The following is a 14,469-nucleotide window of genomic DNA, read 5'->3' on the forward strand; positions in this document are numbered from 1 at the left end:
TGGCCAGAACTCCAAAGCTCGGTCATAACCCCTCTTCATTCAGCACCGTCATAATTCTGAATGGTCAGTAAATGAAATAGTCAAAAGAGGAGGATTATGCTATTTCAGTGTTTCTCAACCTTGGCAACTTGAAGATGTCCGGACTTCAACTCCCAGAATTCCCCAGCCAGCATTTGCTGGATTGAAGTCCAGACATCTTCAAGTGGCCAAGGTTGAGAAACACTGCACTATATCATTAAGCTTTGTTTTTCTATTCCATAAAGAAAAATTACTTCGTGGTAGGCTGTGATAAAGGCACTTCTGGTTATTGATTGATTAGGAATGATTATATGCCATTAAGTCATTGCTGACCTTCAGTGGCCCCACAGATTTTATCTATGACAATCCGCCTCTAACTGGTCTTTCGGGACTTCCAAATGTGCCTTTATTGCCACTGGAACTGAATCCATCTACCTTGCTGCTAATTATCCTTTTATGTTTTAAAAACTAGGACTACTTAATACAACCCAGATTCATTAATTTACCCAGGCACATCAGGATAGGGTAAAACATCTGCCAAACATCATCTCAAGACATGCTAAGAAAAGTTGCCCTTAAATGATAACATGCAGTTTGAGCCCTTTTAAATAAAATGTGCCTTCAGATCATTCCTGCCCCTAAGATGAAATCAATCTATCTATCTGTTGCTTTTTATGGAAAGCATGAAAGGAGGGAACATGCTGTGCATTCATCTAAAACACACATTCAATTTGTATATCACACCCACAACTTTCTCGTCTTGAAAATAGTTACCGTATATGTCAACTTACTGGGAAATCTGAAATGCTTTCCCATCCAGAAAATTTCACAACAGGTGCCATCTTTTAAATGTGCTTATGTATCTGGAATGTGAGCCAATGGGGAGATTTTAACTTTTAAATTTTTCAAATGGTAAAATGATTTGTTTGATATTTTAATTCTTATGCATTGCTTTGAGATGGTAATTCAAGAGTTTGTCAACAGAGAAAGTATAATATCCGTATGCCACCATGTTCCACAAATGACTTCAGACATCCAAAATACATGGCTATAATCTCACAAGATGTGGATTCATCTGCAAGGATGCTTTTATCTTGATAATCTGCATGTTTAGATAAATGTCTTTTCGAGGTTCGAGGTTCATTTTATTTATATGCTGCCCTATTCCCAACGGGACTCAGGGCGGCGCACAAACCCAAGGAGGGGAAGGGAAACACAAGAACTACAACAAAAAGTACAGGGAATTTAAAACAACCAACAGCCACACGGTTCGAGAGGGGAAGGGAACTCATCGACCCCAGGCCTGCCGACTCAACCAGGTCTTAACGGCTTTTCGGAAGGCCTGGAGAGAGGTGATGGTCCGAATCTCTGCGGGGAGCTCGTTCCAAAGGGCCGGAGCCGCCACAGAGAAGGCCCTCCCCCGGGTAGTGGCCAGATGGGAGTCGAGTTGCCTAGATTGCCTAATGGGAGTGCAAACTTTTTTTCAATTGGGAGTCGAGTTGCCTAGATTGCCTAATGGGAGTGCAAACTTTTTTTCAATTGGGAGTCGAGTTGCCTAGATTGCCTAATGGGAGTGCAAACTTTTTTTCAATTGGGAGTCGAGTTGCCTAGATTGCATAATGGGAGTGCAAACATTTTTTGGGCGGGGGAAGGGGGAGAAGTCTGCCATAACTTTGAAAGGCCCCTAAGCGACCAGTTGTACGTCAAGGATGACCTGTAACCCAGCCCCATGCCATGGAAAAAAAAACCTTAAAATCTCAATAAATAAGTAGAACAACGGGAGCTCTTCAATTTTGTAAACAGTCCTATGAGAAAGAGGTGGCTCTGCAGTAAACCTAGATTTCTTTCAATAAAAAGATGCGTGTTGTGGAGGATTCTCTTCTTTAGTCAAAGAGATTGTGTAATTCCCTGTGATGAAGCAATTCACAGCGCCTTCAGGCCAATGCCGCTTCTGGCCGCTTCTTTAGGGCTGGCCGAAGTGTTTCTAAACTGGTAACTATCAATACACGCTCTGGGGTGCAGAATGCATTGAAACGATCTGGCATGGAAGATTTAGTATTTCCTGCAATGTTTGTTGAAGACACAACACACCTTGCTTTGCTCATAGACTCAATAGCAATAGCACTTAGACTTATAAACTGCTTCATAGTGCTTTACAGCTCTAAGTGGTTTACAAATATCGGCATATTGCCCCCACACAATCCGGGTTCTCATTTTACCGACCTCGGAAGGATGGAAGGCCGAGTCAACCTTGAGCCAGTCAGGATCGAACTCCTGGCAGTGGGCAGAGTTAGCCTGCAATACTGCACTGCGCCACCAGGACTCAAAGAGGCCATTGCATGTGAAGGAGCAGCTTCAGGAGTCTGCATTACTTGAGCCTTCATCAAAGTGAAACGCCCCTTTGAAGATTTGCACAGTAGTACATTACAATGTACACTCAGGCCATGACAAACTTATTAGTTTGATGTAACCCTCCTCAGATGTAGCTGCAAAAAACAGTTAATGTCCATGTTACAACTTGAATTAAACTGTCTGGAATTTTATCCTAAATTCCATTTCTTATTCTTTTAATATGTGAAATGAAAAACAAGATTTGCTCTGAGGAGCTCTGCTAAATCTAAAGCTGTTTTTAATTTGTTCCACTGATATTAGCTCACCTGTGTGATTTCATTTTCTAATCTAGTAGTATGACACACCTATTTCTTGATGGCAAATGGAAAAGCATAACCCTTTCCATCACTAAATGTCATTAAACTCCTTGAAATAGCAATGATCTTCCTCACTGCAACTACACTGGTGTATTTATAATAAATATGGCCTAGGGGACTATGGATTCAGGAAGTTTCTGCTCAAATTTCAGTTCTGCCAGTTTCACTGGATCATCTTACATAAATCTTGTTTCTGTTTTATGTTATAATGATTGAGAAGATAAGTGTGTCTGTAATATATAAAGTACTTGAATTATATTGTTGAAAGTGTGGCAGCCAAGGTCAGCTTGCAATTCATTTTAAATAGTTGTTCAGTATCATAATTACTTATTTTTTCAGAGATGTGAAAAATTCAATTGGATTTTTGGACTAAAGCCATCTTTATATTAACCTATGGAAATGTGGTGGTTTAGTGGCTAAGACACTGAGCTTGTCGATCAGAAGTTCGGTGTTTCAAATTCCTAGTGCTATGTAACGGAGGGAGCTCCCGTGACTTGTCCCAGCTTCTGCCAACCTAGCAGTTTGAAAGCATGTGAAAATGCAAGTAGAAAAATAGGCACCACCTTTAGTGGGAAGGTAACAGTGTTCTGTGCGTCTTCGGCGTTTAGTCATGCAGGCCACATGACCACGGAGACGTCTTCGGACAGCGCTGGCTCTTCAGCTTTGAAACGGAGATGAGCTGCGCCCCCTAGAGGCGGGAACAACTAGCACATATGTGCAAGGGGAACCTTTACCTTTACCATATGGAGTCAAAAACCATCTCATTATGGTACAGATTTTAAACTATAATCAGTGGTCATGAATATTTCCCTGTTTATGGCCAATAATTATATTTTATAAATTGTTTCTATTTTACTTTTTGTTGAATTTTACATTAGATTAAAAAGATTCTAATATTGTATAAATAGTACTTAACTTAACAACAATTCGTTTAGTGACCATTCAAAGTTACGACGGCACCGGAAAAAGTGACTTATGGCCATTTTTCATACTTGAAACCGCTGCAACATTTCCACGGGCATGTGATGAAAATTAAAATGCTTGGCAACTGCTTTGTATTTAAGATGGTTGCAGTGTCCCGTGGTCATATGATCAATATTTGCAACCTCCTGACAAGCAAAGTCAATGGGAGCCGAGGTGGCGCAGTGGTTAGGGTGCAGTACTGCAGGCCACTTCAGCTGACTGTGATCTGCAGTTCAGCGGTTCTAATCTCACCGGCTCCAGGTTGACTCAGCCTTCCATCCTTCCGAGGTGGGTGAAATGAGGACCCAGACTGTGGGGGCGATATATGCTGACTCTGTAAACCGCTTAGAGAGGGCTGAAAGCCCTATGAAGCGGTATATAAGTCAAATAAATAAATAAATGGGGAAGCCAGATTCACTTAACAACTGCAATGATTCTCTTACCAACTGTGGCAAGAAAAGTCATAAAATGGGACAAAACTCAATAAATGTCTCACTGGCTCAATTGTGGTCATAAGTTGAGGACTACCTATACACTGCCCTGTGAAGATACTTTGCATTACAGGAAGTATATACATACTAAACAAAGTTGTGGTACTGTTTAGATTTAACCCAATTTAGTACCTTAAATGTTTTTAGTCCAAGTATCTAAGATCAAAGTAGGATTAATTTATTCCAAAAACATTCGTTGGAAGCATTGATAAACTGAACTGGTTTGCAGTCATTCTTGAGGACTAAAACAATTGGAAAAGCAGAACGCGGCAGTCGTTCCACCCTTCTGTACTTAATAGGGAACGGTGCGCGCAAATAAACTTAATGCCTTTGCCATCTTATATTAATTACGTGTTTCAGAAGTTCATGTTCTCCAACAGGTGCTCCCCAACTGCTCCATCGCTTTAAAAGCAGGGGATTTCCGGTTGACTGCACTTTTGAATTGTTTGTTCCAAAGTCGCCTTCCAAATGTGAGCATGGAGGATAATTGTTAGCAGTTCTCACATGTGGAAGCAATGCTGTTTAACATGAGCCACCAGATAGACATTTTTTTGTAGATCCTGGGGTGGGGACAGGCCTTGGGCTTTCCTTCCTCCTACCCCCTTGATGTTAATGTCACCAAACTACTGCAGATCAGAATTACACAACAGGATATACAGGTATTTTGAGTCATCTTGAAGTAAAAATGTTCCGTAAAACACATAGTATTTTTTATAATGCCATGCAATTTAGGCATAGTATCCATACTAAAATTGCCTAGTATTGCCTGGCATTTAGAATGAGCATAGTATATCTTGTATGGGAAGAGAATATCAAGATCCCTCTCCCCAATCTCATTGTTCTTCTAAAGGTGAAAAACTGAAACAAAACAGTAGACGCGTTTATATTTTACACTGAACTGGTGTGTAAAATTCCTGAGATGTGCAGATTCTGTTTATTTAAATCATCTAAGCTTGCTTTTTGTCCGATTCTTTCTTTTCGTTTTCTGTGGGTTTTTTTTTTCTTTTTTTGCTTTTTATACATGGTTTTTGAAATTAAATAAAAATGATTAAATCATCCAAACATTGAGATTCACGCCATATGACTTATGGTAAATTTGGGGTATAAGTTTGGAATGCGGTTTGAGTAGGAGAGATAAAGTACTAATTACCCGGAAGGAGATTGAGGCTGTTGATCTTGAGGGAATCTTCAAGAAATCATTTTAGTAGATCAGAAGGTCCTGCTTTTGGTCCCTCAGGCTTTGGCCACCTCATATCTGGACTTCAGCCATGTGCTCTACATAGGGCTTCCCTTTAAGACCATGAGAAATTGCAGCCACATTGATATTTATGGGTTTGCCTCTGATCAGCTCTACTTTGTGAATTGCACTGGCTTTGATTGGGCTTCCAGATACATATTCATGGTGCCAGCTCTCATCCATAAAGCCCTTCCTGGTCTAGGGCACAGTTAGTGGTGGTTCTCTGCCTGTCTCCCGTTACTTCTGCTGAACTCTCCAGGTCCCCTCTATAAGTCAGTGCCATTAATAGGACCTATTGGCGAACCTTTTCGGCACGGAGCGCTGAAATGGAAGCGCGCGCATGCACATGTGCCGGGAAGCAGAAGAGCAGCTGCCTAGTGTGCATGTGTGTGCCTGGTGGCTGCTCTTCTGGTTTCCAGCGCGTGCATGCACACCAGCCACCTGTACCTCTGGTTTCTGGGATGCATGCATGCACAATGACCAGTTGGACGGTGCGCATGCACACCAGGTAGCTGCTCTTCCGGTTTCCGGCACTCCTACGCGCATGAAGAATCAGCTGGCCAGCATGCCAGAACCTGGAAGAGCAACGGGTGACAGCTCACATGCTCAAAGAGATGGCTCTGCATGCCACGCGTGCCATAGATTTACCATCACGGACCTAGGAGGTTGACCTCTTCTTTCACAGTGCATATCCGGTGGAGATGTTGATGAGATTTTGGTGGCTGACTTCATTGGTCTTTCCTAAGACCTGGCTGTTCCCAAGCATTGGGCCAAGGAATTGGTTGAATCTGTTTTGTCCTGTCACTTGGGTGGGATCTGCTCCGTATGGGTTTATTTTTATTTCCTTTAATCATTCATTTTATTTTAAATTAAAATTAAATTAAAATATAAAACGTATTTATTGTTAGCTATCTGGAGTCTTGCGTTGATTGGCAGCCATGTCTGCCTTTCTGTCTCCCTATCTGCCTTCCTACCTACTTATCAAATAGAACGATTCATTTTGAGCCGCTTTTTCAAATTAGGATAGGAAGATTCAAGCTATCTAGTACCGTGATGGTGAACCTCTGCAGGCACGTGAGCTGTCGTCCCCACCACACATGTGTGTACCCCTCCCACCAGCCAGCTGACTTTTGGGTCTCTCCCGTGCATGCGGGAGGTGTGCGCGCATGCATGGGAGTTGGAGGGAGTGTCATGCACGGGGGGGCAGCAGGTGATATTCTCCCCTCCCCTGTGACCCATTTTTGGTCCCAGGAGACGGCAGGGAGGTCTACTAGGCCCAAAATGGGGCGGGGGGTTGTGTGGGGGGCATGGGGAGCGCAGGGAGTCCCGTGTGCATGTGGGGGGGAATTTGGGGGGGGAGTCACACACACATGCACAGGGGTGCGGGGTGTGTGTTGTACATGCATTTCATTATGGGTCCGGGCACACATATGCGTGTGCTTTCACTGGTTAGCCATCACTGGTCTAGAATCGTATACCGGTAATTTCCTCAGTCTGTCGGCAGTGTTATCATTCTAGCTGTGTGTTAGCCATTTAGGATTACCTGTATGCAGATATTCATGCCCTCCACTTCAAATATTGGAAAAAGCAGGGGGGAAACAGCTGCAACTGACCATTATGAAGACATTTTTGTAGGCCAGGCTTGATTAGTCATTGAATTAGAGAGCCAAGGTGGCGCAGTGGTTAAATGCAGCACTGCAGGCTACTTCAGCTGACTGCTATCTGCAGTTCGGCAGTTCTAATCTCACCGGCTCAAGGTTGACTCAGCCTTCCATCCTTCCGAGGTGGGTGAAATGAGGACCCGGATTGTTGTTGGGGGCGATATGCTGACTCTGTAAACCGCTTAGAGAGGGCTGAAAGCCCTATGAAGCGGTATATAAGTCTAACTGCTATTGCTATTGCTATGTCAGTGGAAGTTGCACAACACCCAGTTTATACATAAGTTGGGAAAACACTGATTTCAAAGTACAGTTTGGAGGGTCTTGAATTTATATTTACATGCCTCCTTAGTTTATATTTTCATGCTAATAAAGCAATAGGCCTGTTCAGTTGTTTTCTGCATAAGGCATTTTTTTTCCATGACTAAAAATAGGGCTGGATCTTTTGATATATTTTCTGGAGCTGTGGTCATTTGGTGCTGTTTATTCACCTTCTGGCATCATTCATGTTTCATTCGCGGCTGCCCCTCTGCCCAGCTCTGATGGGAAGCTCTGGAATTCCACTTCCCAAACACGTGACTTTCCTTTTTATGAATAATTTGATAGTTAATTTTAGCGTCAGCCCTTAGGGCCATCAGCAATTTTGTTTAAGCATAGGATGAAATGTCTAGCCCATGTTTCAGGTCATGTGTTAGTTTTCTCCAGCCCCAAGCCACCCTCATGTGCCCAGTCGACAGGGTCAAGAATTCCCAGTGAATTCACTGTTTGTTTGTTTCCAGAAACTGAAAAAATAGGATAGGTTATTGCTTGGCTAAGTGACCCTTGTATTATATTGTATTATGTATTATATTATGTATTATGTATTATATTGTATTATATTGTATTATAGTGATTTATTTTATTTTATTTTAGTAATATAGTCTTTATTGTCATTGTACAAAATAAATACAACAAAATTACAATATTCATAATAGTAATCCTAGTGTACATATAAATAATAATCGCATCATAATAGTACAATTAAAAGGGACTCAGTGGCTAAGATGCTGAGCTTGTCGATCAGAAAGGTTGGCAGTTCAGCAGTTCGAATCCCTAGCGCCGCATAATGGAGTGAGCTTCCGTGACTTGTCCCAGCTTCTGCCAACCTAGCAGTTTGAAAGCACGTAACACTGCAAGTAGAAAAATAAGAACCACCTTTGGTGGGAAAGTAACAATGTTCTACGTAAATGTGTTTTATTTTCCATTTTCATTTTTGTACAGTCACACATATACTGTACAGAACCGGAGCCATATAACATTAAACAATAAACACAGCCATTCCTCTTGTCAATAATACCCCCCAAAATAGAAACCCAATGTACCTCTTTATAGTGATTTATTGTATGCTTGGGAAACTAATAAAACCACAGCAGCATTTTTAGATACGGAGGACAATATGATTTCATTAAATAATGTCTTTACAAGTACATCCATAAACAGCAAAAACAAAACTCTGGTCTGGGAGTAATGCCATATTCTCTGCCTCTTGCAGGACAGCAACGTGTCTCGGTGACCAGCCTCTTAGTCTGCCATGGCCTGTTACTGGTTGGAACGAATGTTGGGATTATAGTAGCCCTGCCAGTTCCTCGCTTGCAGGGAATCCCCAAAGTAACTGGTGAGTATAACATTCACAGTGTAAGTAAAAAAAAAAAACCTTTTATCATCAAAAGTGCTGCGGTCACATAAAGGAAGGCTCACATCAATGATGTTGGCAAAAGGGTCTGTGCTTTAATCTTAGCATCTTATTTCCTTTCTTTTTTTATTTAAGTGACATTTGCAAACTTTTAACTCGTACCTTCCTTTTTTGATTTCTCCTCTTAAAAGACCAAACTATTGAAAATTCACCTACCTATGTAGCAAACATGGTTTTACAGATAGGCAGCTCTGCATTGGCACTTTCTGGCCCTCCCAAAAAAGCTATTCCACCAAAGGGGAAATTCTGTTTAGTGTATGGGAGGTATATGAAATATACAAATGCTCTAGACCAGTGTTTCTCAACCTTGGCGACTTTAAGTCCTGTGGACTTCAACTCCCAGAATCCCCCAGCCAGCATAGCTGAAGTCCATAGGACTTAAAGTCGCCAAGGTTGAGAAACACTGATCTAGATGCTTTTATAAAAAGGCCAAGGAATGTTTAAATGTCTGGGATCCCAAAATTTTCCATGCTTTAATCTGATATGCTTGGTTAAAAAAGATCTACACTCTTTCACTGTTGCCAGCACTGACATGATTATGTGTTGTAAGTGTAGAGTAAGTTTTATTGAAAACAAGGTCTTCGGAAATGGATGGCGGAAAAAGCAAAACTAAGATAAAAGCAGTCAGCTGATATATACAAACTACTCTAATGCTCTAGATCAGTATTTCTTAACCTTGGCGACTTTAAGTCCTGTGGACTTCAACTTTCAGAATTCCCCAGCCAGCTATGCTGGCTGGGGGATTCTGGTAGTTGAAGTCCATAGGACTTAAAAGTCACCAAGGTTGAGAAACACTGATCTAGATTCTTTTATAAAAATGCCAAGGAGTGTTTAAATGTCTGGGATGAAATTAAAACACATTGTCAATATATTAGCTATGATACATAGAGGGCATTTGGTAACCAGGAATATTCAGTCTCCTGAGGATTTTTACAAATTTACATACGTACTGTATGCTTTATAAAACAAATGCATTGCTATGGTTTTACACTGCTTCCACAAAGCCAGTTTGTATTTGCTAAATATGTCATTATACTGATCAGTTATTTTCAACAATCCATCCATAGGTCAACAGGTGAAGAGATTGTTTGCCAAATGTCTTACCGAACACATTTCAGATATCATAGCAATTAATACTGTGAATCATGACAGAAACGTTCCCCCAGTTGGGATCCCAAATTTTCCATGCTTTAATCTGATATGCTTAGTTAAAAAAGATCTACACTCTTCCACTGTTGCCAGCACTGACATGATTATGTGCTGTAAGTGTAGAGTAAGTTTTATTGAAAACAAGGTCTTCGGAAATGGATGGCGGAAAAAGGAAAACTAAGATAAAAGCAGTCAGCTGATTCCCTGACTCCTGCTGCTATGAAAACAAGAGAACAAAGCATGAACTGAATCCCAGTTTCAGCTTTGCCTCTTTGAAAAAACAAACTTCCAGAGGATGTATGTTCCATTGGATTATATGATACGTAGCACCAAGCTGTGGGTTTTATAATTAAGTATTATAATCCATGCTGCATTTTCATTGTTGTGGGAAAATAGAAAAAAAGAATCTGATTACAATTTTAAAAATCTTACCCAAAGTTAAACATACCCAATTAAAGAGAGTTACAAAATTAATAATTCAGCGTATCAAAATATGATTTAAAGCACCCTTAAAATTTGTAAGACAATATATTAAGCTGATGAGCCAGTACATCTGTAAGCCGCCCTGAATCTCTCGAGAGTGGGCAGCATACAAACCCTATAAATAATAAATAAACAAACAAACAAACATAATGATGTAAGTTCTGACAAACATCTGTCTAAAGACACTCTTACAAAATACTAGGAGTAAGCACTCCTGGCTCTGTTCTATTGTAGGAGGAATAAAATCGAGCTAATATATTGCTAACCAGACCACAAAAACAATTGAAGACTTGAACCTAACTCTCCCATAACTGATAAGTGTTTATTTTATAACACAGTTCCTTATTCAGGCATTAAGGAAAAAAAACCCCAGGGATTTGTTCAATGACAGTTCTGATTTTCTTCTTCCTGGTGGGGAGGATAAGTATGGGGTGGGTGATGGCCCTCTTCTTGTTAACTCATAATACTGAACTAAGACATAATAATGTTCATTGCCAAGTGAACACGTAGGTGTTAAATCTGTTTGCATGCATAAATCCTGAGCAAGAATCAGGAAGGAAGGGTCAGAGTGTGATACGAGTGTCATTGGTCTATTTATCTAATAGGGTGAGGTCATAGAAATAAATCCTTGTAGAATTAGGTACTATTTTCCAATTGGAAGGTTGTTCTGCAGCTCTAACACTGCTTGCTTTGCAGATAGAAACGAGCTTAGGAGGCAAGAGCTTTGGCTATTATGATGAGCTAGTTTTTTCTGTTTGTTGAGAATTTTTCCACATGGAAAATTCTGTTTCACAACTGAAGTCCGGAATGAATGTTGACCTAACAACATATGAAAAGGGCATATTACAAGTTGGGCACTTTTTGTTCAATGCTACGTAGCTCCAGCATCTGGTGAAAAGAATTAAACTGCATGAAAGTGAGTGTGTCTGAGGGGGTGCTTTTTCTTTTGACTGCAGGAAGAGGCATAGTGTCTTATCATGCCCATAATGGCCCTATCAAGTTCCTGGTAACGGCCTCTGTGACGAGCAAGCAGAACAAGAGCAAGTCAAAATCCAGGCTGAGTTGTCCTCATTCGGGCCTGAAAGAGGATGACCAGAAGGGTGTTGGACCTGAGAGGCCCAATTCTTCTCTGAGCAACCCAGGTGACAATGCCGTTTGGTTGGGAGGCTCGGTCGGATCCATTGCTCAGAAAAGTGACTTGTCTTCATCGTCCGGGTCACTCACGTTGTCACACGGCTCCAACACAACTGAACCTCGGCCGGAAGAGAGTGCCGTCTACGAGCTTCTGAAAGAAGTCTCCCCTGACCAGAGTAAAAGGCATAGATCCAGAGAGGGGAAAGCAATATCCATCTTGGTCATCTCTGGAGGTCAAGGACACCGAAGGGTGAATAAGAAATGCAAGCAGCAGCGGCCAGATGAGCTGGTCTCTTCGATAATGGTTTGGCAGATTCCACTGTTAAAAATCTGACAATGGGATACGATGCGATTTGTTCAGTGACAAAGTTTGCTTTGGTGTTAACACCATCATGATGAATTTAACGTTTTTATCTCAAAGGCAAATTAAATATCAATGTTTGCAAAGGCCTCTTCATAAGGTTTCTTTGTCCTGAATTCACGTGGGTTACCTTGTTAGAACAAGTATCTTAGATATCTTCTGAGAAGCCCATTTCAGAACTACATCTAAACATATATTTGACTCTTCAAAAGTTCTTTAGCTGGAAAAAAAAAAGTACGATCCATTTCAAGCATTTTTTCCCCCTCATTTTGCTACTATTTATATTCAAATATTGTGGCCTAAAAATATTCAGTGAAGGGAAAGGATCGAAGAGTATTTCTCTGACGAGCCTTGCCCAAATAATTATTTCTTGCGAGGCAAGAATATTGTGCGCGTGTTTCGTTTCCACAAACATTTTTAAAGCAATCATTATTCCAAGATAGTCTACTAGCTTTATTCCAGAGACTATAAATAAACCTGTAAAATACTTTCTCAAGTAAGTGTCAGACACAATAAAAGGGTTTTTTTTGGGTTATATACTACAGATTTATACTTGGGAGGAAAAAAGATAGGGCTAACCTTTAATTAATACCTAAAATGAATATTATAAAAAGAAATGTTAAACATTCAGAATGAAATACGTTTGACTTACTAAGTGATGTACTTTTTTTTTAACCTTTTGGTTACTCCCAGTAAGTTGAAGAGAAAATGAAACCACTGTGAATTTTAGTAGCCAAGGTGGCGCAGTGGTTAAATGCAGCACTGCAGGCTACTGCTAGATCAGCAGGTCAGCGGTTCAAATCTCACCGGCTCAGGGTTGACTCAGCCTTCCATCCTTCCGAGGTGGGTAAAATGAGGACCCAGATTGTTGGGGGCAATATGCTGACTCTCTGTAAACCGCTTAGAGAGGCCTGAAAGGCCTATGAAGCGGTATATAAGTCTATTGCTATTGCTAGTAGATTCAGGCAGTTCCTTGCGTTTTGGTGCTCCATTTAATTATAGTATATTCTGTCGCTGGCGGTGGAATGTGCCCCATTTATCTATAAGGCTGCTTAAATACAGTATTTCGATTAGCGTTAGATAATAGTGAGGAAATAAAATATAAAGATAAAGAGACCCTAACGTTAAAGTATATTGCTTTCATACGATTATTATGGTTGGTCAGCCAGATGGACAGCCTGGATTTGACATTTTGATCCACTTATTGAGTCCCTTCCCAAGGACCCAGGATGGACTGATGGTGTTTGACAGTGTTAGAGCAGTGTTTCTCAACCTTGGCGACTTTAAGTCCTGTGGACTTCAACTCCCAGAATTCCCCAGCCAGCTATGCTGGCTGGGGGATTCTGGGAGTTGACGTCCATAGGACTTAAAGTCACCAAGGTTGAGAAACACTGTGTTAGAGGCATCATCCACAGGAGGAAGCTGTTCCAAGTAAAGTTGCCTTTTGCAATTGATGGTAGTAATTTTGTTAATGCCAATGGTCTTCAAGTGCTCCAGATGTTTTAGGGTTGCACCCAGGACACCTACTATTGTTGGTATTAACCCTTGCTTTCTTTTGCTGTGGTTGTTGTGTTTCTATTTATAGGCCTTTGTACGTTGTGATTTTCTACAGTTCCTCTTCCTATTCTGCTGTCTCCAGTACTGCAAAGTCTCTTATTCAGCGTTTTTCTTATCAACATTTGATACCTCTGTTGTGATGTAGCAGGTGCCTATTGGTTTGAATTCTAAAGTCCCAGAGTACTTTAAGTTTCTTCATTTTTCCTATTACCTTGTCTATGTTGAGGTCCCACCAGTTTTTACTTGCCAATGGTATTACAACGATTGGAACATCTGTTTTGTTGTCGGTCTGTTCAATTTCTGTGCATGACTGTGATGGTCCACAGTTTCTTCAACTCCTTTGCTGGAACCGTATTGGCTTTGGGTCACTGTCTTCTCAATTGTGGCTTTATATGCCTTTGTTCTTCAAGTGTGGCCTTGTGCAGGCAGAATTAGCTCCTCAGTCTCTTTCTTCAACTTCCCTGCTCTTAGCCATTGGCAGGTCTTGTTATTATCTGCTTGACCTGTTATATTTTTAAATGTTCTGGCTGTGTAATATCTCTATTCCAGCATTTCTCAACCTTGTCAACTTGAAGAGGTCCGGACTTCAACTCCCAGAATTCCCCAGCCAGCATTTGCTGGCTGGGGAATTCTGGGAGTTGAAGTCCGGACCTCTTCAAGTTGACAAGGTTGAGAAACACTGCTCTATTCTATGTTTCATTTTGTCTTTCTCATAGGCCAGTTTAGCTCTTAGTAAACCTTTATGGTGTACTAGCTTCATTGCATCTTCTTCTTCATCGTTCTTCAGATATTCTTCCAATACCCTTTTTTCTTCAACCGCCTAGTGTACTTGCAACATTCCACATCCACCTCTTTTCCTTGGTAAATAAAGCCTGTCGCTGCAGTAATGAAGGGAATAATTCATTGTTATTATTTTTTTATGATCACCCTATCCAGAGCTTTTAGTTCTGCTTGAGTCTAGTCCACTGACCCAGCTCT

General features: G+C 41.0%; 1 protein-coding gene across 1 annotated transcript in view; it reads left to right on the forward strand.

Annotated features, from left to right (window-relative positions):
- ARHGEF10 (Rho guanine nucleotide exchange factor 10) overlaps window positions 1-12,734 on the forward strand; it is a 112,301-nt gene extending 99,567 nt beyond the window's left edge. Inside the window, exons 28-29 of the mRNA XM_032217148.1 lie at window positions 8,607-8,729; window positions 11,396-12,734. Coding sequence (XP_032073039.1) covers window positions 8,607-8,729; window positions 11,396-11,907 — 635 coding nt within the window. The 3' untranslated portion in view covers window positions 11,908-12,734. The remainder of the gene's footprint in view (window positions 1-8,606; window positions 8,730-11,395) is intronic.
- The last annotated feature ends 1,735 nt before the right edge of the window (window positions 12,735-14,469 follow it).

This window comes from Thamnophis elegans, chromosome 4 (genome assembly GCF_009769535.1).
Source record: "Thamnophis elegans isolate rThaEle1 chromosome 4, rThaEle1.pri, whole genome shotgun sequence".
NCBI classification, from domain to species: Eukaryota; Metazoa; Chordata; class Lepidosauria; order Squamata; family Colubridae; genus Thamnophis; species Thamnophis elegans.